This window comes from Muscardinus avellanarius (assembly GCF_963383645.1).
Source record: "Muscardinus avellanarius genome assembly, chromosome: 7".
Taxonomy (NCBI): Eukaryota; Metazoa; Chordata; class Mammalia; order Rodentia; family Gliridae; genus Muscardinus; species Muscardinus avellanarius.
In genome coordinates this window covers 113,401,260-113,424,455 of record NC_137793.1, presented here as the reverse complement: position 1 = coordinate 113,424,455, position 23,196 = coordinate 113,401,260, and the positions used below count along the sequence as shown (strand labels likewise).

Genomic DNA, 23,196 nt, shown 5'->3' with positions numbered 1-23,196 from the left:
CCAGGGGTGTTCTACCTCTGAGCTACACCCCAGCCCTATTTTTTATTATTTATTTTGAAGCAGGGTCTCACTCTGTAGCTGAGGCTGGCTCCTGTCTCTGTCTTCCAAGGTCTGGGATTACAAGTGTGCACTACCATGCCGACCTTCTCTATTTTCTTCCTGAGAAATCAACTGTTATTTTTATCCCTAGACCTCCAGCAGAGACATGTAAATTGTAATGAGCAATTCATGTTATGTGATGGTGAATAGCCTCCATCCTGCTAAACTCTGAGTGGGACAAAATTTCATCTCTAATTTCCTACCCAACACTGTTGCTCTCAGATCTGAACGTGATTGGGTAAGCTCACTCATGTCTTCCCTTGGGGATATGGCACCAACCCTGAGAGGAACGTAGCTGGCTCACGCTGGCCCTGACTGCTTGCGCAGCCGGCTTGTGTGCTCAGGGCACCAGCATGCCCGCCAGCCTCCCGGCAGGTTAAGTGACTAGCCTTCTGGAAAGAACATATGATGCTGTTGGGGGCGGGTGAACACATCTTATCCTGAGAAATTTTGTGCCACCTGAAGGCAGTGTACAAGACTGGCAGGCAGCATATGCATGTATTGTCTGGTGTTTTAATTATAACCCCCTAGTTATGACAGCTAGGATATGACAGCTCTCTGAGCTAACGCATAGGCATGCAAATCAGCGCCTTTCAATTTATGTTAAAGCCATCCTCTGGCATAGCGCAGTCATATAAAAATAGAGACAACTCGCAAGACCGTTTGCTGTGCTGCGCTTTTCCCCTTTGTACTCGGGTTAGAATCGCTCAGAAGCACAGTGCAGAGAGCAGAGCTGGGGCGGCTGATTCTGCGTGGCGATGTGTCTCCAGCGTGGAGAGGGTGTGTGAGACTCTTACTCCTCTCCACAGTGTTGAATCTAACTCTCATCGACCTGCCTGGAATAACTAAAGTCCCCGTGGGAGACCAGCCTCCGGATATCGAGTACCAGATCAGAGAAATGATCATGCAGTTCATCACGCGGGAGAACTGTCTGGTCCTGGCTGTCACTCCGGCCAACACGGATCTCGCAAACTCAGATGCACTGAAGCTAGCCAAAGAGGTGGACCCTCAAGGTGAGCACGGGCTCCGACGACGAGAGGGAATTGTTTTGCGAGGTCGGGAGCATTGGTAACACGTTCTCACGACTCTATTCCATGACCAATATGATTCAGCATGACAAGTATTGGTACAGATTTTGTATGATGCAGAAGGGCAAGTAGGGAATATGGTCAAATTCTATACAAATAAATGCGACATAAAGTGTAATATAAGAAAATAGATAATCCTAAGTCTCACAGACTACTTATAATCAATACAATCAATATTATCTTAACAGCTTATTGTCAATAAGTCAATAAGGTCAACTTCTGCTATAGCAGAATTCAGATGGTCTACTTAATTATCATGAGTGACCTCAATAAATCATCAGAGAAAAAGTTTTTCTGGCTTTCTTGTTTGTTCTGTTTCTTTAAAGTAGAAAGCTCTTTTAATGCATGCAAGACATTTTTAGCTTATAGTGTGTGTTTGTGTGTGTGTGTGTGTGTGTGTGTGTGTGTGTGTGTGTGTATGCATGCATAGGGATTTGTCTGTTACTGGTAAGTAAGAATCTAGAAAAGTTTCTTCTCTATGCTGATGTTTTTTTCTCTATCTGAGTTGAGTAATAATAACTTATCTTCAGCGACCGGGAATGGCCTCATGTGCATCTGGAGAGGGATAATGGAAGGGCGCTTAGCGCTATGGTCCTCCAGTGTGGAGATGCATGTTCTTTAATTCCAGGAATTTAATGTTTCGATAATTAATTATCTCCACATTCTTTGTTTTCTTTATTTGTAATTCTTATTTTCAGTGTGTGAGAACTCCTGGTAATTTATTTTTAAACTTAATTAATTAGTTTATTGTAGTGTTGGGGATCAAGCCCAGGATACCGCTCATGGTAGACAAGTGTTCTTCTGCAGAGCTACATCTCCAGCCCCAACTGCATTTTATTATTTTGTGAATATTACTTTTATTCTTAACAATAGCACACTGCTCGTGGTTTTACAAATGTAATATTTTTCCTAAGAATTTTAATGAGACCTTTTTGTTTGTTTTGGTGCTGAGAATTGAACCCAAGGGCATTCTATCTCTGAGCCACACCCCTGCCCTTTTTATTTTTATTTATTTATGTTTGTTTTGAAACAGAGTCTCACTAGGCTGCTAAGACTCTCCCTACATTTCTGAGGCTGTCCTTGAACTTGTGACCTCCCGTCTCAGCTCCCAAGTACAGAAATCACAGGCACATGCCGCCGTGCAGGGTTGAAGGAGAGCTTTCGGGAGTTCTTTTCTGTAGTATATGATGTTTCTGAGCCCTTTGTTTTTCTGGCTATTGGCTTTGGACTCTGTCTTTGATGTTCTAGGCAGTTTTCAAGAGTTTGGTGAACATTTTCTGCTCATTCATAGATGAGAGTGGATCATTAGAAACCTGATGCATATGCATAAATGGGCCTTATTGACTAACGAGCTTTCCCACAGGGTAATTAGGCTGAGATCTGGCCATTTAATCAAGAGACACCCTCAGCTGTTATATCCTAGGAATATATTCTCTTGAGCTCATCTGGATAGTCTGATGTCCAATGTTCATGTAGAAAAAAAAATAAAAAGAACGGAGTCGGTAAGGGTGGAACATTCTTACTATTCCGTATACAGGCTTTTAATTGACCTCCCTGATTTTGTAGTGGGATTCCTGCAGATCTGCTTGAGTCTGAAGTCTCTCTGGCTAAAGTTCTGCTGAGAGTACTCTCAGTACTCTGCTGAGGTGAGGGAGGGTAGCCGTGTGGTTGTGCGAGGTGAGAAAAGGGTCTGCAGATCCCACGGCGTCAAAGATGAGCCTCCATCCAGCTCTGTTTCCAGCCCTCTGCTTCTTGGCCTTGCTGCTCTACTGACAGAATCTGTCTACAGTTTTGCAATGGTCATTGGCTTCTTTCTTTGGCTTCTTCCAACCTCCCTGAGATTAGGGCTCGGGAACAAAGGTGAGGTCGTAGGTGACTAGGTGAGGACTGTCGCCATGCCTCCCTCCCCGGCATCCATGTGGTGGAAGAGCCAGATGATATCAGGGGCTGAGTCTAGTTATAGGAACAAAGCCATGCTGGTCTCCACAGCCTCCTTGTCCTTCGGGAGGTTGAGTCATGGTTGAGAAGGACACAGATAATCCTTCTATCAGGAAATTCTAGTGAGTTCCGTAACCACACTCCTCAGAGTCCTCGCTCGGTTCAGATGCAGCTTCTTGGGGGAGTTCAAATGCTCACTGTTCCCGGCTTCCTCTTTTGTTGGGCTCAGCCTCCTTGAAGTTGGCTCTTTTCTGAAACTCTCAGCATAGGTGGCAACATGGCTGCAGTTGCTCCTGCCTCCTCTGATCTTCACAGCCTCAAACCGAGTAGAAGAAAAGCCTATGGAGGATCTTTATTTGCACATACTATGGATCTTGTAAGCAATATGAGCTAAAATAAAAACTGGCCAACAAACAGATCCTGTAATGTATCTGTAGTTCATCCTTCAGGTTGATTTAACACCTGGATGTGGTGGTACACACCTGTCATCCCAGTATTTAGGAAGCTGACACAGAAGGATCACAGGTTCAAGGCCAGCCTCGGCAACTTAGTGAGACCTATTTCAAAAGAAAACAGCAACAACAAAAAAATAAAGAAATGGCTGGGGGTATACCCCAGAGGTAGAATGCCTCTGGATTCAATCACCAGTACCCCCTAAAGATTGATTTAACATATTCTATCTTATTCTTTTTAGATAGATATAGAATATTAACAGGCAGTGACTGCATCTCATTTCTCAGGCCTTTCTAAAGTAGATTCAATTATAACCTAAAATACTAATGCAAACGTGATTGCATCTCATTAGGTGGGAAGAATTAATGTTGGTGGAGGGAATCATACATTTGCTAGAGAGGAATTATCCTCTGTAGTCTCTCTGCCAGTATTTCCAATGTGTTTCAGTAGCATAAGTGAAATACAGCATTAACGTTCAGTCATTGACATGTAATTGTATTCTCCAAATATGCCTCCAGAAAGTTGAATTAAAATTTCTTGTTATCACAGATCTGGCTTGTTTACAAGCTCTTTTTTGTTTGTTTGTTTTGCTTTGTTTTTGCGGTACTGGAGATGGAACCCAGGGGCATTCTACCTCCGAGCTACACCCCCAGCTTTATTTTTTTACTCTTTATTTTGAGACAGGGTCTCACTGAATTGCAAAGTAGCTGAGGCTGTTCCTGAACCACGATCCTCCTGTCTCAGCCTCCCAAATGCTGGGATTACAAGCACGTACCACCATGCTTGGCACAAGCTCTTTTTTTGATACTGAGAATTCTACCTCCACGATATACCCCAAGCCCCCTGCCCCCAACTTTCTAAAATTTTTTTGGATCTTAAATTAAAAAAAAATTTTATTGGTGTATTGTAGTCCTACATCTTAATGGGATACAAGATGGTAGAGGCACACGTGCACACATCACTCATTTAGCCCTTCCCCAATTCCCTCTCCATTGCCTCCCCCTTCCCTCTTCTCATGGTTGGCTTAGCGACTGATATATTTGTAAACATATATATATACATATATATGTATATATATTTATATGGACATCTAAAATTTTGAAATAAGGTTTCATTAAGTTGCTGAGGCTGGCCTTGAACCTGTGATCCCCATCAGCTTTCAAGTACTGGGATTACAGGCATGCACCACCATCTTTGGGACAAGCTCATTTTTAAATTTAATTTCTTGTAGATCATTAGAACTGCTCCTCTATCATAGACTCTTTTTGTCCTATTTTTTTTTTATGACCTGTAGATTTTTTTGAAAGTTTGGTAGAATACTTTGGCAGAAATACAGAAAATATTTCATGGCCACATGTGCCACCGCCTTGTCTCCTGGCACCTGGTTGGAGATTGCTATGAAGGACAAGTCACCTGCCAGGGTGGGGGTGTTTCATTAAGTTTGATTCTCTGTGTAATTACTGAAGGTTAAGATTTATTATTATTATTATTATTTTTATCTCAGTTTCCATTCTAAAACATGAAAACCAGCAGGCTCAAGCCAGGGCCCAGAGCAACTTCAGCTTAGCATGTGGTGGGTAGAGATGTCGGGTAGATACGCAAATACATCCATATAGCCCCTGGGTGGCCCTAGTCGTTCTGTAGATTAGGTCTCCCATATCTGACTTGAAGTTCTAGTTTCTAGTTGTGATGATAAAACAAAAACGTGTGGCATGAACTTGGCCATTTAGGAGTAGACATCTTGCTTAATTTGCCATCTGAATGAATTTCCCTAACTTCCTTCTGTCATTTCTAGTTTCGTTCCACTGTGGTTGGAGAACATAGTTCCCATCACTTTGGTCCTTCTAGATGTATGGAGACTCATTTATGGCCTAACATGTGGTCTGCTCGGGAGAATGTTCCGTGTGAATTTAAGAAAAATGTCGAGTGGAGTGTTGTACAGATGGTGGTCTGTCGCTGAGGAGAGGGCTCTCTGTGTCAGGTCTCGCTGGTTTATAGTGGTGTCCATATCGTCTGTTTCCTTACTCCTTTTCTTTCTGGCTCTTCTGTCTCCTTGAAAATGGGGATTAAAATCTCTAACTAATATTGATGAATTATCTGTTTCTCTACTCAGCTATAGCTTTGTTTTGGGAATCTTGTTTTGAGGTGTACTTATGTTTGTAATTATTTTTCTTCATGATTGATTGACCTTTACATCATTGTAAAATATTCTTTTAGTTGCTAGTAACAAATCTTGCCTCTGTGTGTGTGTGTGTGTATTTGAATATAAAATGTTTCTCTATATGTGATTTAACACATATAGTTAAATCATATATTTGATTAAAATCTATTTGGTTGATATCTGCCTTTTGATTGAAGTGCTTAAATTTGATGCCATTACTGATAAGGTAGAATTTACATCTATTATTTTGCCTTTTAAAGTATACGCCATGTCTTTTGTTTCTCCATTATCCAATGCTATCTTCTTCTGTGTTGAATATCTGTTTTCCAGTGTATCTTTTCAATTCCCTCATCAGTTATTTTACTCTTTTTTTTAATAGCAGTTACTCTAGGACCAGAATTAATATTTTAATTTATAATGACCTGGTTTGGATCGATATCAGCTTATTCTCAGTATCATGCCCAATTTGCCCCCATGAATCCTATTTCCCTTTTCTATCTGCTGTTATTGCCATACACATTGTCTTTACACATTACATGGCTATCAACACGAATCCCCGATGACTGCATTATGTGGCTGCCTGTTAGATCAGACAGGAAGAAAAGGTTACACACAGTCGACTGAGGTACATTTGTGTTGTGTGTTACCTTTGACCATGTTGTCAGCTTTAAGGTACATTTGTGTTGTCTGCTACCTTTGACCATGTCGTCAGCTTTAAGGTACATTTGCGTTGTGTGTTACCTTTGACCATGTCGTCAGCTTTAAGGTACATTTGTGTTGTCTGCTACCTTTGACCATGTCGTCAGCTTTATTTCCTGCTGGGCATTGGAGTTACCATCTCCTGTCATTTCATTTCTTTATTTAAGTAACATAACGTGTACGCACTGGGAATCAGAGTACACGTCCGTCACAGGCTTCTGTTGCTGATTTTGTTGCTATGGCTGCTCTTTGGTTGATTGGTATTTTTCCTGAACCAATTCTCTAAAGTCCATCTTCTCTCTTGTGTGTGGCCACTTGAGTCTTTGCTTAGTTTTCTTAGTGACTGGCTAATGACTAGACAAAGATTCCCTTAGTTACCAGAGCCAATAAACCCCAGCAGTTACTGAAGATCTCACCATATACTTGGAGCGTGGCTTCAGTGCTCAGGTAGGATTTACAACTCTGTCTTCGTCTTCATTTCCTGCTTATGCAGAGCCTCAAGGTTATCCAGAGTTGAAAACTTAAGATGTTCCCTGGTCATTTGTTAGTGTATGTAGAGCTCCAGGTATGCCTGTGGTTTCCTGTCTCTAGATTGTACACATCTACACGTTTTCAAAGGTCCTGTGCTCATGTCATTCCATAGCTTTTCCTTTGAAGCTCCTTTTGCCAGCTTCTTTTTTTATTGCCCCAATGATTCTCACTGCCCAAGGTAGCCAGTGTTAAACATTTGCTAGGGATTGTTTTCAACAAATGCTTCTTGGAAAAGAGGTTGTTCACATCACATAAAGCTCCAATTCAGGTCAAGTGAAGGAGAAGCTCCGTGAATGTGGACTTTTAGGGGACTGCTCAGAGGTTGAATGGTTATAGCTCTCTGCAAATGGTAATTTTGGAGTTCCCCAACCCCATCCTGTCCCCTCCAGGCATTGCTAGGCTGCTGGTTTTCACCATGATTGTGATATATTTTTTAAGATGACTGTAGAGCTGGAGACATGGGAATGGGAGCAGGACTACTTCAGACACCACGTGACTTACTGTTCTTACTGAGATTTGGCGGTTTTTCTTGGGTGAATGCCCTTCAGATAACGGCAAGTCGTTGGTTAACTCCACAGCTCTGGAAAAGTTGACTTTGATGGTTTCTGTCAATGTTCTTTCTTATTGCCTGCAAGGAGAAGTGGCCTCTCAGAGGCACCTACTCCAGCATTCCCACTGACGCCCGCCTTCTGATCTTACCTGATTGCAATAGCCAGAAACTTCTCATTTAACAGGCATTTGGAATGGGAGGGGAGAGCAATCCGGTGGTGACAGTCATCTCCTAAGTGATCTTAAGATTTTCTATACCACCTGAATTCAGTCCTTAGGGCTGTTATAACACACTACCACCGACTGGTGACCTAAAACAACAAGAATGTGTGGTCTTCATGGCTCTAGAAGCTAGAAACCCCAAATCAAGGTGTGAGCAATGCCATTCTTACTCCCTCCATCCCTCTGGGGATGGAGCCTTCCTGTCCCTTACAACTTCTGCATCCTACATACACATGATATGTTTCATCAAGGCACTTATTTTAATATAAAACACGTATTAATATATCCCAGCATTATTGCAATATATATTTCACAGGAGTTTTTATTTTGAACATCATTATGTGCAACATTTATAATTCACTTATCAACATAAACTTCCTTGCAAGTATATATTCAAATAGACTCAATCCTGGTTAGGTGAAAATGATCTGCCTCTGTCCAACAGGCGAGGGCTGGGGAAGGAGCCTGGGGCCATCCAGTAAGCAGGTGGAGAAGCAGTAGTGATGATTAAGTGGTGGAGAAGCAGGAGAGGGTGGTATTCCAGAAGCTGAGGAGAGAGCCTTTCCAGAAGGACGCTGTGACTGGCTCTGCCGAAAACTGCTGGGAGATGGGGGATGAGGTGGGTCAACCAGGCCGACTGCTCAGGGACTGGGAGGAAGCCCAATAACTCGGTTAGCAATGGAGCCTGAGGGTTGGGGGCTGTAGGGCAGTGAGGTTTCTCTTATCTCATGATGAAGGGCACTGAACTGAAGGCCATGAGAGGCCACGCACCCACAGTTTTTTGCTCCTGTGGGTTGGTGATTTTCCCCAGTCCGTATACGCCATGTTCAACTTTAAACCCGACGTGCTCCTCTTTGGGGAACTAAAGAAGTGCTGTGTGCTGTGTGCATCGGGAGCTGGCAGCCTGGCTCGGCGTCCTCGCCATTGTTGGGTGGAAGAGTCAGTAGTTAACAGAAAGAAAACAACACTGAACCGTGTTTAAGTCACCATGGCCTCCCATCATTGCACTTAAGCCAGGCTTTTCTCTTCTCTAATGGAGAGGAGAGTGGCCAGTTGTGAAATTTGGCCCACGGAAGTCTCTGGTGACCTTGGTAAGAAGGGAAAGTGTCCACAGGGCTCGAGCGTCTCACGTCTGAGGAACGAGAGGCGCGTCACGGGCTGCAGAGGGGAGCGGAGATGTGGCATACTGGCAATAGCCACGTAAGATGAGAGAACGTGTTTGAAAGATGAAAGACATTAAAATGTGTTTGTGTATTGCTGGGAATGATCTAGAAGAAAGACGGTGATGGACGGCAGAGATGGGATAAATGCAGAACAGGATAAAGACAGGATTAATAGGTGAGAAAAATCCTGGGCTTAGGGGAGTTGGAGAGCAGAGGCAGAGTACGTGTATAAACCTCGACCGCACATAGGAGAGGATTATATTATTTTTCCATTTAACAGTAGGGAAGGGAGAGAATGTGAATGTAGATGAGGTTAGCTGATAGATGGTTAGTAGGAAGGTGCCTTTTATCGTATTGAGTTTATTTATGATGGCGCGATGCCCAGCTATCCTGATAGGTTCTAATGGCCATATCATAAAGACACAATGTTTATGTTTCTGTTCAGCATAGCTAGGAGGGCCACTGTTGTTTTTATCGATAAAGCTGTATCTTAGCTGAGCAGTATCATAAAGAGACGCTCACAGTTTCTGTATGGAAAGAGGGGAGCTGGTAGGGTGTTGATTTATTACTGGAGCTTGAGTTCATTACCCACGAAGACCGTCCTGTGCCTTTTATCTTAGGGGCACAGCAGTATTTTATCAAGACCCATCGTGCTTGTCACCTACACGAGAGGGCTGTTCAAAGGCCTCACTAGGGAAGCAAATGTGTCTGGAAATTCCTTTCGTGGTGATTTACGTGATAGCAAATGAATTTTGCTTCTAAATCTAGCACGACCAGAGATCTTCCTGAGCGAGAAAGTCACCCCAAGAGGAACGCTAGACCTCAGGCTGGGAGGGAAGGCGCCATTTTCTCTTGAGATGAAATCTGTGACTTGAGCTAGAATCAACCACGAAGCCGGAACTCGGTTTGAGGGAGGTGGGTCTCTTCTCCTCAAGCATCTGCTTTTGGATGCACCCTGCTTTAATCTGGAGAAAGTTGAAGTCCACAGGTGATGGACACTGGTACTCGCTGACCTTTGGGTATTCGTCAGAGGCCCCTTTCCTGTCCTACAGAGGCTGAAGGAGCTCCTGAGTTGAACAGAAGATTCAACACCCAGGCTTTCAGCCAGCACTCAGGAAAAAATGCGCATGTTTATAAACTGAAAATATAAGAGCAATCCATGGAAAACACCAGTTGTCCAGGGCCTGTGCTGGTTTCTGTGCCTATTCGCACACCCCCCCCCCAACTGAATTCCCAACATACCCTGAAATTCTTAAGTATTTTGACGGAACTAAGACATTTCACTATATGTTTTACAACTTCAACGAGAGCTCCTCTCAAATAATACTGGTCGAGTCATTTAATATGTATGAAGATACCTTATTTTTAAATTTGTGCTTTTTTTTTTTTTTTTTTTTTGGTGGTACTGGGGGTGGAACCCAGAGGCTTTCTACCTCCGGGCTATACTCCCAGACCTTTTTTATATTTTATTTGGAAACAGGGTCTCACTAAGTTGCCAAAAGCCTCACTAAGTAGCTGAGGCTGGCTTCGAACCTACACAATCCTGCTGTCTCAGCCTCCCAAGCGCACGGATTACAAGCGTGCGCCACCACGCCCGGCTGTGCTTATTTTTTTGTGGTACTGGAGATTGGACTCAGAGGCTGTCTACCTCTGAGTTACCCCCACCCCCAGACTATTTTTTATTTTTGTCTTGAAACAGGGTCTCTGAGTTGCCAAGGCTGTCCTTGAGCCTGCTGTCCTCCTGTCTCAGCCTCCCAAGTACTGGGTACAGGTGTGTGCCACCACGCCCTGGGGTACAGGTGTGTGCCACCACGCCCTGGGGTACAGGTGTGTGCCACCACACCTGCCACTTCATTCTTCAAGAATAATTTATTGTAGAACTCATGAAAGACATGTTTTGGTTTCTTAAAAGACATTTTAAAGCTTATTTCTAACATGAATGAGACCTGTGACATCAATTAGTTTTTTAACTTAAGAAAACGCTAAGAACAGGGGCTGAAACCAAAAGATTTGTGGTCCTTGGAAGTTATTTTTCACTGGTTATGTTCAGTTCATTCTTCCTTTAAATCAACCATTCGCTAGGCGCTTGTCTTGAATAAGGAAAGAGGGAGATGCTTGCTCTGATGAAAGCAAGGGCCAGCCAGGTGTGGTAGTGCCCACCTCTATTCCCAGGACTCAGAAGGCTGCAACGGGAGGTTATGGGTTCAAAGCCAGCCTCAGCAACTTAGCAAGATCCCGTTTCAGAATTAAAAATTGAAGAAAGGGTCGGGGGTATAGATCGGAGGTAGAATGCCTCTGGGTTCAAACCCCAGTAATCAAAACAGGAAGGGAGGGAAGGAAGGAGGAAGGAAGAAAGAAAGGGAGGAATGAGGGAGGGTAGGAAGAGTGAAACACCAATACGCAAGCCCTGATAGCCCAGCATGATCAGGACATGGACAGGAAGTGTACAGGGCAGCTCGTCGTGATATTATTACGTTTGGTCGTTATTGTATTGTGCTCATCACAATATATGCCAACATCTGAGAGTCACACGCGCTTACATTTAGTGTCCTTGCATCTTAGGAGTTCTGTGCACAGACAACACACGTCAATTAGGCAACTCGAATGTTATAAATGAGCTTGCCGAGAGTAGCGCAGAACCCCCACTGCAAGCTCTGAAAGGGCACATCGAGTCTCTCTTAGAACTGAAAATATTACAGCAAAAATAGGCGTCTTAAGAGTTTTTAGTGAAATTGTGTGCTCTGCTCTTTGCTATGGGGCTGTAACTGGGAAAACAAAACGGCCTTGGTTTTGAAAGGAAAGTAGAAAACTAGAAACGAGTGTGAACGTGTGTGTGTGTGTGTGTGTGTGTGTGTGTGTGTGTGTGTGTGTAATTTGGATTACTTTAAAAATAGAAACAAAAGCGGGAAATGTGAAGGCACTTTGACCAAGTCAGTACCCGCGCTGTCAGTGTGGACGCCCGAGTCGGGGTATGACTCGCACGTTCCCTCCTTTGGCCACTGGGGGTCACCGTGAAGACGCTGCTTGAGCAAGTTTAAACCTTCCCGGAGTTGCTCTTGGTGGGGCTGGAATACGGAAATTTAATGTAGAAAAGAAACATAATTCCTGGGGAAAAAGCAAGCAAGCAATAAAAACAGCCTCTTGTTCTGGAAATTTAACTGCAAATTAGCATGACTGTTTTCTCAGGAATTATCTTTATGGTGCTATGTGAATAAGTGTTGCTTTACTATCCAAGGTCAAAGTGTTTAATGACTTTACAGAATAAATGTGTTCTCATCCATGTCTTTATTTCAAAACCTAAATTGAAAGCCATTAGTAATTGGCTATGCAATTAAATCTTACTCTTTGGTTCTGATATGACCGTTGGCCTCTAAAGTTGCTATTAAAAAACATTCCAGAAGCCACCTCTCAGGACCTACGACCAAAGTAGACCTATGGACCTATTTTTTGGGCAGTATAGATAAAATGTGAGCATTAAAAACACTCTTCTAAATGTCTGTAATTTCTTAATTTTCCCTTGCTGGCTGTCAGCACCCTCTTCCTCCTCCCGACTTCTCTCTTCCTTCTCTCCTGTCTTCCTCTCCATTGTGTCTGGAGGGCTCAGATGGCAGCAACGCTCTTGGTCCCACTGAGATCAGAAGATGGTGCGTGCAGCTGGAGGTCTCCTCGGGGCTATGTGGAGAGGACTTGGAAGCACTTACTGTCATTTGACATTGATTTTTTTCCTGTTAAATGGGAAGCAAGATTATCAGCTGAGCAAGAACTGGGTGGGAAGTAGGAAGGGGCTCAAGAAGATAGGAGAGCAGGGTGTTGTGAGGTTTTGGACGGCCACCATGGAGGACAGCAAGAGGAGAAGGTGGGCGGTGCTGGAGGATTGTGGAGGCCGGAGTCTGTCTGCAGCAAGCGTAACAACTGTGGGATTCTCAGAAACCCTCAGCAGCCTGGGGCCAGGGATTGATTTGGGGGCAGGATGGGAACACCGGGTTGTGGAGTCCAGAGAAGGAGGAAGGAAGGAAGGAAGGAGGAAGGACGGACGGACGGGCTAAAAGGACCTTCATGTTTTGGGGGGAGATGGGATGTTCCAGGGAGTGGGTTCTGGATGAGATTGAAGAATAGCAACGTATTTATAAAAAGAAAGCAAAGAAACTGGAGAATGGGAATTGGTGGTAGAGAACACTAGAGTTGATAATTTACAGCCAGAACAAGGAGGTCCAGGTCACAAATGTCCAGGATGCAGTCGCGGGAGGAAATTGCTGCAGGTGCAGGCAGATGGGAAGTCGCTGAGTGGAGGAGACCATGGAAATGGAGAACCAGAGAGCCTCCCGAGTCCTGGGGGTATAGGACTGCGCTGCCACGCCCGGCCCCAGAGCTAGTTTGTGTGCGAAGACTGGAGGTTTCAATTCAGACAAACACTAAGGAATAAGAAAAACATTTTTTTTTGGTGGTACTGGGGATGGAACCCAGGGGCCTTCTACCTCCGGGCTACACTCCCAGACCTATTGTATATTTTATTTGGAAACTGGGTCTCTTAAGTCAGCTGAGGCTGGCTTTGAACCTGCGCGATCCTCCTGTCTCTGCCTCCCAACCGTGGGGATTACAAGAGTGCGCCACCATGTCCAGCGGAAGATAAATTTTAAGCCTTAACCCTGGACTCTGGGAGAATAATGTCCACCTGCAAGGCATAAGAAGAGACCGAGGTTGCTAAGTGTGGTGGTGCACACCTGTAATCCCAGTACTTGGGAGGCTGGGACAGAAAAGTCCCAGGTCTAAGACCAGCCTCAGAAACTTAGACTCTCAGCAACTTAGCAATATCCTATTTCAAAACAAAACAAAACAAACAAACAAAAATTGGCTGGGATGTAGCTCAGAGGTGGATTGCCCTGGGTTCAACTCCCAGTATGAGAAAGAGAGAGAAAAAGAAGGAGAGAGGGAGGGAGGGAGGGAGGGAGAGAGAGAGAGGAGAGAGGAGAGAGGAAAGAAAGAGGGAGAGAGAGGCGAGAGAGAGAGAGAGAGAGAGAGAGAGAGAGAGAGAGAGAGAGAGACGCGAGAACACAAACCAGGATCAAACAAAAGCAAGAAGGTGAGCGCTGTTGTTCAGACCAGAGCAGGGAGTGTTGGAGGAGATGCTTCCAGATGGCGCAGGGGCAGGATGGGCAGCCAGGCAGGAGCCGGCGGCGTGGTGGAGCAGTAGTACAAGCTGTGCTGTGAAGATAGCAGAAAAACACACCTAAGAAACTCTGCTGTCGTAAGAATTTACATTAATAGGACATATAAAAATATGTTGGAAACTGCAGCCTAATGATTAGTGGTGCAGACTCTGGACCAAACTGCCAGGTTCGGAGTTTGGCTCCACAGCTTTCTAGCAAGCTTCTGGATCTTTCTCTGCCTCAGGCTCCTCATCTGTAAAATGGGCGTGATAATAACACTTCCCTTAGGGGATTATTCCATAGCCTATGAATTAATGCCCGTGAACTGTTACAAAAGTGCCTGGTGCTTAATAAGCTACAAAAGAGTGTCACCTAAAATAATCTAATTGTGGAACTTGAGGGTATAATTATGCTTAGTGACATTAGCCAGTCTCGGAAAGTGAAGGGTTGTTATGTTTTTTTTTCTCATATGTGGAAGTCAGAAAGAAATTGGGAAACAAAGGAGACTTTAGATAAACAAAGAGCGATTCCAGTGAAATAGTGGAAGGGGGTCGAGGAGGGGCGCGCTGAGGAGGTTCAGTGAGGGAGACAGTCCCAATAATGCTGTGCATAGATAGGAAATTATCAACGCCGGGCTCAATAGCACGTCGGGGGAGGGAGCGAACGAGGTGGGATGGGAGGGAAACGCCCCAACCACGGTGCGCGCGCTGTTTCCATCACTCGGAACCTCATTATGACGGGTAATTACAGTGCACCAATAAAAATACGAAAAAGTCTAATTATTAAAAAGTAGGCTGGTGGCTCCTGGGTTTCGTACTTATAAAGTTATTTCTTCCAGCAGGGGTTTCATTTATAGAGACTTAAAAAAACCCAGTAATTATAGCAGTTTCAGAAAGCAGTGATCAAATTTTGTTCTCACTCTGCAAAGCTAGACTTTATTCTACACTTATTTTCCCCCCTCTAACTGCTACCAGCACTGTCAGTAGTGAACCAGGCTCCTAGCACACAGGTAGGTTATCACCTGTGTAGCCCATTATGATGCATAAAGCCGGAGCCACACTTTTAACAGCGGTAGCTCACCTATGCAGGTGTGTGTGAGTGAGTGAGTGAGTGAGTGAGTGTGTGTGTGTGTGTGTGTGTGTGTGTGTGTGTGTGTGTGTTTTGGTACTGGAAATGGAACTCAAGGGCATTCTACCTCTGAGCTACCCCCAGCCCTATTTAATTTATTTTTTTGCTGTAGTAGGGATGGAACCCAGGAGCATTCTACCGCTGAGCTACACCCCCAGCCCTATCTTTTATTCTTTATTTTGAAATAGGCTCTCATTGAGTGTAGAGGGCTTCTCTAAGTAGCTGAGGCTATCTGTGAACCCAGATCGTCCTGCCTCAGCTTCCTGAACGCTGAGATTACAAGCGTGCGCCACCACGCCCAGCTTGTGTCTTGGTTTTTTAAAAACCACACTTTTGCCAGGCGTGGTGGCGCATGCTTGTAATCCCAGCTCTTGGGAGGCTGAGACAGGAGGATTGCACAGGTTCGAAGCCAGCCTCAGCTACTGAGTGAAGCTCTCAGCAACTTAGTGAGACCCTGTTTCCAAATAAAATATAAAATAGGTCTGAGAGTATAGCCCAGAGGAAGTAAAGCCCCTGGGTTCCATTCCCAGTACTACACAAACAAACAAACAAACAAACAAACAAACAAACAAGAAAACTACATTTTCTCTGTAATGGTCTGTGTCATGTAAATTGCCTCCCGTACCAGGCAGGTCTCAGAAGAGCGTGACTTCATGGCCACTTCTGCTGTAGGAGAAGCTCCTGTTTAGGGAGGACCGGTGGCCAGAGGAGCTTGGATTGGTGTGAAGGAGGACACTGAATGAGAAAGATAACTGGTAGCGAGTGGACCCGCTGAACTGGTTAGAGAAGCCTTCCTGCTGCTGCTGACAGAGCCGCTGGATTGTGTCCTGGGACAGGACATCTTGCGGTCAGCAGGCAGTCGTCTGGGCTATCTGTCCTGGATTCCAAGTAGCTTACTAAGGCCTGTGTTTGGAGCGTGATCAGTTATTATCTGCAATATGAATCCCTGTGTAGAAAAGGAAGAGCGGGGAATATTTAGCAATTGCAGATCCTAGGAATGGTGGGAAGACTCCTCTTGGCTGGCCTGGTGGATATGCCAGAGACATTTCTTTTCTCTTCTCTTCTTTTCTTTTCTTTTCTTTTCTTTTCTTTTCTTTTCTTTTCTTTTCTTTTCTTTTCTTTTCTTTTCTTTGTGGAAGTAGAAAAGAAGCCAGGAGAGTTCTATCTCTGAGCTACACCCCCAGCCCTATTTATTATTATTATTATTATTATTATTATTATTATTATTATTATTAATTTTGTTTTGAAACAGGATCTCACTAAGTTGCCAAGGGTCTTGCTGAGTTCCCGAGGCTGACCTTGAACCTGTCATCGTCCTGTCTCAGTCTCCTGAGTATTGAGACTGCAGGTGTGTGCCTCTACGCCTGGCCAGAGACATTTCTTGATTTAATCCTAAATGTGCTTTCTGGAAGAAGCGCTCTCGACCACTGCCCATGTTCCTTCTGAGCTCCAACTTTCAGAAGCTTCCCCCTTGCCGGAGATATTCCCTGATGCATCCGAAGTCGCCCCGGGAGGTTATGGCGTTTTGGAGACAACCATAGCTTTCAAAGCTCTGCTTTCTCCCTGTACAGATTTGGGGCCCTAACAGTGGATTTCAGACTCGAAAGGCTGTTTCAGGCCAGGCTTTTAGTTTCTTTGCAAATTCTATGACTTTAAAGACTTAGCAAGCTTCTCCAGTCTCTGCTTCTAGTTACTTCCATGCATAAACAACTGCGCCCAAAGACTTTCCTGGGCACAGGTCTCAAGCCTGCTGGCCTCCGGGCTTTCTTGCCATCCACACCTCCCCCAGCCCCGTTCTGTCTCTGTAGAGGCCACTTGGAACCACGGCCTTGAATGAGGGTTTCCTCATGGGTGTGAAGTCTGATGAATTTTGACAAAAATGCACCCATCTGCCACGACCACAGCCAAAGGCCAGAGCACATCTGCCACCCACCCCGGTCCTTGGTCACGTCCCAACCCTTCTCTGCCTCTGGACCTCACTCCTGCCTCCCAGGGGAACACAGAGCCATCGCCCTTTCTTTTGGGAGGCGGGGGGGGGGGTGGAATCCAGGGGCCTTCTACCTCTGACCTACACCCCCAGCCCTATTTTATTTTTTAATATGAAATAGGGTCTCACTAGGTTGCAGAGGGCCTCACTAACTTGCCGAGACTGGCCACGAACCTGCGATCCTCCTGTCTTGGGATGACAGGCGTGCGCCCCTACTCTTTTTGGATTGGTCTTTCCTACAATTCCATAGAAACAGCAAACAAGTGCTCTTTGTGGCTCCTCTTGCTCAGCTCGTTGTTTTTGAGATTTGTTCTTGCTGCTGGATGTTTTAATAGTGCATTCTTTTAAATGGGTGACTTAATATTTTATTGTGCGGCTGTACCCTACTTTGTCAATCCATTTACCTGTTGATGGAACTCTAGGTTATTTCCAGTTTGGGGTTTTTATAAATAAAGTTGCTATAAATTAAAAAATTGGTACTGGGAAGTGAACCAAGGCGCACTCTCCCTCTGAGCTCCACCCCCACTCGGTTTAACCAATTGCGTGGCTGTTTATTCGTTGTCTGTCTCGCTCACTTCTACTCTTACCTTTGTTATTTATACTTCTTAATTTGTATTTACTTTGCTTTTCTCTACTTTTCTTAAGATGGAAGGTTATCATTGGCTTTAAACCTTTCTTACTTGGTAATAGTATCATTCTAAGGCTTTGTAGGCCGTCAGTTTGGCTGAATGCCACAATTAGTTGCCACAAATTTTAAAATGGTGAGCTTTCATTTTATTCAATTAAAATAAAGATGTTTCATAAATATGACGGGGTTATGTCCTGATAAGCCCCGTGTAAGTTAAAAACATCACAGGCTGAAAACACATTTGCTGCACCTGACCTACCAGACATCGCAGCTTAGCAATACCATGCGCTGGCATTAAAGTATGGCCCGTTCACCCTTAGGGTCACTTAGTTAACCAAGATCTGTGGCTTGCTGCTCTTGCCCGGCATCATGAGAAAGTATATTGAACCATATTTGCTCGTCCAGGAAGTGTGAACTCATACCTCTGTGAAACACCTCGCTTTCAGCAGCAAAGGACAATCACAGAAAATTATCATCCCAGCTTTTTCCAACAGCACCTCCTTTTACCAGGCACCGAGGAGACCTTAAAAAATGCATCAGGTGCACAATATACACAACGACCAGGCCAGGTGAATTGAGCTTCTGTCTGTGATAGCAGTCTCCTGGCCACTTGGCCACGCTCTCGTCTTCACCACGCTTGCTCTTGTCTTCAAGGAACCTGTTTCAGTTACTACAGTGATGAGTGGACGCAAACACCTAACGTGCAAACAGTAGTCCTGGGAGGATGTCCAGGGTGGTGCGGAGTGCCTTCTCCACGTGGTCGTTCCAAGATCTATGGAGCGTCCATATTGTCACCCTTAGGGACTTGGGAACTTATCCTGGTTAGATCCAGCAAGGAGGTGGCAAGAGAATCCAGGAGCAGATGCAGGAGGTTTTATAGACCGACCCTAGGAGCGGCATGAATCACTTCCACTCACATTCCTCTAGAGAGGTCCTAACTCACTTGTCAGGGGACTTGGAAACGTAATGTAGCCGTGTGTCGATGAACAAGCAAAAAAGGATTAGACACACGTAGCAGGGAGTTAAGTGCATGTGGATTCTGTTCCTCCATGCTCTAGTCTGTTTATAAGTAGAAATCTGTTTAGGAGTACAATTTCTCAGTGAAAAACACCACTCTACGCTAGATTTTCTTATTTTTTGAAGTATTTCTTTCTCCTCTTTCTTTCTTGTCTCCTTTTCTTCCTTCTCCCTTCCCCCTTCCTTCCATAAATAATATACCTTTCAAGTACTTTGCTGGACTCTGGACTCTATTGGTGAGCAAAAAGAGCTATAGCGACAGTAACTTTTATAATTTTTATTATTTACCTAATATCACAGAAAGTTATATTACCTGGTGATTTTGAAAATGAAAACTGTGTTATTTAGGGTATTTGGAACTAACAGGAAAATAGTATTCATGGAAAATCTATAGCAAAAAAAAAAAAAGATGAAACTCTATTCATCACTGATTACTTTCAGGAATAAAACCTTCCATAATCTTTGCCAGACAGAAAGAACAACCTTTATTTCAACCCCCCTCACCACCAAAACTCAAAACAAAACAAAAAAATGCATTAGGTGAAGGACATCTAATTTCCTAAGTCTGTTTTTAATTTTGCTGTATATATTTTCACATTAACTCTGCATTGATTTTTTTTTTTTTTACTTCTGTTATTTCTGTGTACACAGTGTCCCAGATTACTTTTCTGGCAACTGATAACATGGTCCGTGGCTTGGATTTGTCCCACTTCTTAATTAGATGAAACAACACACTACTTATAATTTAGTTGCTCATGTAAATGGAAGAAATGGCCGTGTTCTTTCAAGAAAATCACTGTGTGCTGACAGCAGACCTAGGGATCATGGAAGAATGATGTCATGTGTCTTCTCTGGAATTTGGATATCAAGTCTCATGTGATCCTCAGAAAAATAAATGGGCTTGTATTTTTCATTAATTTATTCACTTGATAAATAAACATATATTGAGTTTCTGCTCTTTGTTTAAGGCCAATGTGGGTGGCTTAAAATATGTAGATTATATGTCGCTCCTGTCCTTGAAAAGACCATTGCCTAGCGAGTAAGGAAGGTATATAAGCAAACTCCTAGTGTGAAACATTTGAAATTAATTCCTAAGAGGCCAATGGAGGACCTGTAAGTGGGCCCCAAAGGAATCCTGAAGGATGGCTAGGAGTTGACTGATAAAAGGTGTTCTAATGAGATACAGAATGTCTCCTAAAGAGCTCACCTATCAATATTCAGGGTCAGTATAGTTTAAGTCACGAGAGTGGTCAGCTCAGCAGTGGATAAATGGATTCATCTGGGTGGTGGCTGGGGAAGGTAGATCCCTGGGCCTGCAGCCTTCTCTCTCCCTTCCATACCACACCCCGAGATCCATGGCCCCGGCCTCACATGAACCTTGAGACCGTGAGCAGTGAAATCTTCCTTCCTGTGAGCCGTAGGGCCAAGCCTGTTCGATGTGGTTAGATGATGCTGATGAGTACAGAACCTGAAGGTCTGTGCAGCCGAAGGGGCTGTCTTTCTGGAGGCGGGAGGCAGGAATCACGTCCCACTGGAAACCGAGTCACTGGGTTTGACCGGTGTTGGTGAGAAATGACAGCGACCGCGTGTGGAGTGGTTTTCCTGTTGCACTCACTGGGCGTGTGCTATGCTGTTTAATTTCTTAATTAATAAGCTTTACTTTTGGAGTAGTCCTGGGTACACAGCAAAAATAAGCATAGAGTCCAGAGGGTTTCCATATTCTCCCACCCCTACTATGCGTAGCCATGCTCACTGTCCGTATCCTATACCAGAATCTGTTACAGTTGAACACAAATTGACAAATCCGTACTCTATGTTAGGGTTTCCTCCTGCTGATGCATTCAACAAATTTGAACAAATGCATAGTGACATAGAGCCACCATTGTAGTATCATAGAGTTTTACTGCATTAACATATGTAGTGTGTGTGTGTGTGTGTGTGTGTGAGAGAGAGAGAGAGAGAGAGAGAGAGAGAGAGAGAGAGAGAATATTTTCTTTCTGTGACTTCTGTTCCCTGTGGAACAAAATTTCTGTGTGTAAAATTAACATAGCTATCCCAGGCGGGCATGGTGGCTCAGGCTTATAATCCCTGCCCTTGGGAGGCGGAGACAGGAGGATCGCACAGGTTCGAAGCCAGCCTTGCTGGTTTAAGAGACCCTGTTTCCAAATAAAAAATATAAAATAGGTCTGGGAGTGTAGTCTGGAGGTAAAAGGGTTTCTAGGAACCCCAGTACCACAAAAAACACACAAACAAACAAAATAAACAAAACAACAACAAAAACACACACACAAAAAAAAAGAAAAAAAAGAAAAGGACATGAACATAGCTACTTTACTGTTTTGGATCAGTGCTAGCATGGTGTCTATTTCTATATTCACTTTTTTTTTTTTTTTTTTTGGTGGTACTGGGGTTCCTGGAAGCCCTTCTTCCTCCGGGCTACACTCCCAGACCTATTTTATATTTTTGAAACAGGGTCTCTTACACCAGCGCGGCGGGCTTCAAACCTGCGCGATCCTCCTGTCTCCGCCTCCCAAGCGCGGGGATTACAAGCGTGCGCCACCACGCCTGGCCTATATTCACTTATTTTTAATGTCTGTGTTACGACGTTTAAAGATTTCTTGTGTCCATAACATATAGTTGACTCTTATCTTATGGGTCTGTTTTTATACACTGAGGATAAATGTCTGGCTTACCATGGGTGCCTTTAGGCCACTGGCTTTCCAAGTGATTGCAGATATGGTGAGATTACTCTCATTTTGTTCCTATTTTCTATCTATCACCTTTGTTTTCTGTTTCTGTTTTTGTCTTCTACTCTTTTTCTGCCATCCTTGCTTTTAATCCACTATTTCATGATTCAATTCTTTCCTTTGTTGGTATATCAGTTACACTTTGTTTTTACTTTTAAATGGTTGTTTTAGAGTTTGCAATATATTCTTAAAACTAAGTCAAATTCACATTCAAATAAACTTCCCTAATTCTCTATGGGTAACAGGAGCACTTTATAACAAGGACCCCAAGTCCTTCTCCTGCCTCGTTTCCTTGTTGCCGTTTAATTCACTCTATATAAGCGTGTGAAGAACAGTCAAATATATTGTTGATATTATTTTGAACAGGCCATTGTCTGTTAGATCAATGAAGAATAAGCAAGATAAATTTTATGCCATTTCTTCTCCAGTGCTATTCCCTTATCCACATAGATTCAAGTTTCAGACCAGTATTATTTTCTCTATTTAAATAATTTCTTTTAACATTTCTTGCGAGGCGGGTGTACTGGCAAGGCACTCCCTCACATTTTTGTTAGTTTGAGAAAGTCTTTGTTTCTCCTCCACTGGATGGAACCCAGGGGCATTCTACCTCTGAGCTGCACTCCCAGCCCTATTTGTTATTCTTTATTTTCAAACGGGCTCACCGAGTTGCAAAGGGCCTCACTAAGTAGTAGCTGAGGCTGTCCACGAACCGCCATCCTCCCGTCAGGGCCTCCTGAATGCTGGGATGACAAGTGTGCGCCACCACGCCTGGCTTCCTCCTCCACTTTTAAGGAATAGTCTCACAGGGTATGGAATCTTAGGCTGGTGTTTTATTTCACCCCCTTTCCCTGCATGCAGGGCTTCTAAGACGTTGGATGTATTTCTTATCTCTGATCATCTATAGGTCAAGAGATTTTTTTCCCCCACCTCTGGCCTTTTTCAAGAATATTTTTGTTTTCTTTGTTTTTCTGACTTAGAACATAATATACCCAGGTATGTCTTTTGGGCATATTTATTCTACTAAGGGTTCTCTGAGCTTTTGGGATGTGTATTTTGGTGTCTGATGTTAATTTGGGGGGAAATCCTGTCATTGCATCAAACGGCTATTCCTTTCTTCTCTTTCTTTCTTCCCGATATTCCCGTGTGTATATATTACACTGCTTGTGGATGTCCCAGAGTTTTTGCATATTCTAGTCTGCTCCCTCACACCCCGATTTTACCTCTTGATTTTTCCAGTTCGGGAGTCTCTGTCGAGGTATCCTCAAGCTCAGTTCTCCTTCCTTGAGCTGCATCCAGTCTATAATGAGCTCCAAAGGCGTTCTTCATTTCGGTTACAGTGTTTTTGGTCTTTAGCGTTCCTTTCTTACTCTATCAGGACTTACATTTCCCCACTCTCATTGCTCCTAGGTTCTTGCAGGGCGTGTGTGTTATTCACGACGGCCCTTAAAATAGTAATCACAATTGTTTAACTTTCCAGTCTGATGATTCAACATCCCTGTTATATCTGAATCTGTTTCTCATGTTTGTGTTTCCTCTTCAAACTGTTGTGGAGTTTTGCTTGTTTGTCTTTCAGTGTGCCTTGTAATTTTTCCCCCAATAGACATGATATTCTGGGTATTGGGAACTATGATGAACACTC

The 23,196-nt window shown here is 43.9% G+C and overlaps 1 protein-coding gene across 4 annotated transcripts in view; it reads left to right on the top strand.

Moving 5' to 3' along the window:
• The window catches only part of DNM3 (dynamin 3), a gene marked incomplete at both ends in the record, with an annotated part of 508,438 nt that overhangs the window by 157,415 nt on the left and 327,827 nt on the right, over positions 1-23,196 (top strand). For all 4 annotated transcript variants that reach the window (XM_080699096.1, XM_080699095.1, XM_080699094.1 and 1 more), the window contains one exon: positions 909-1,112. In XM_080699096.1, coding sequence (XP_080555222.1) covers positions 909-1,112 — 204 coding nt within the window. The remainder of the gene's footprint in view (positions 1-908; positions 1,113-23,196) is intronic.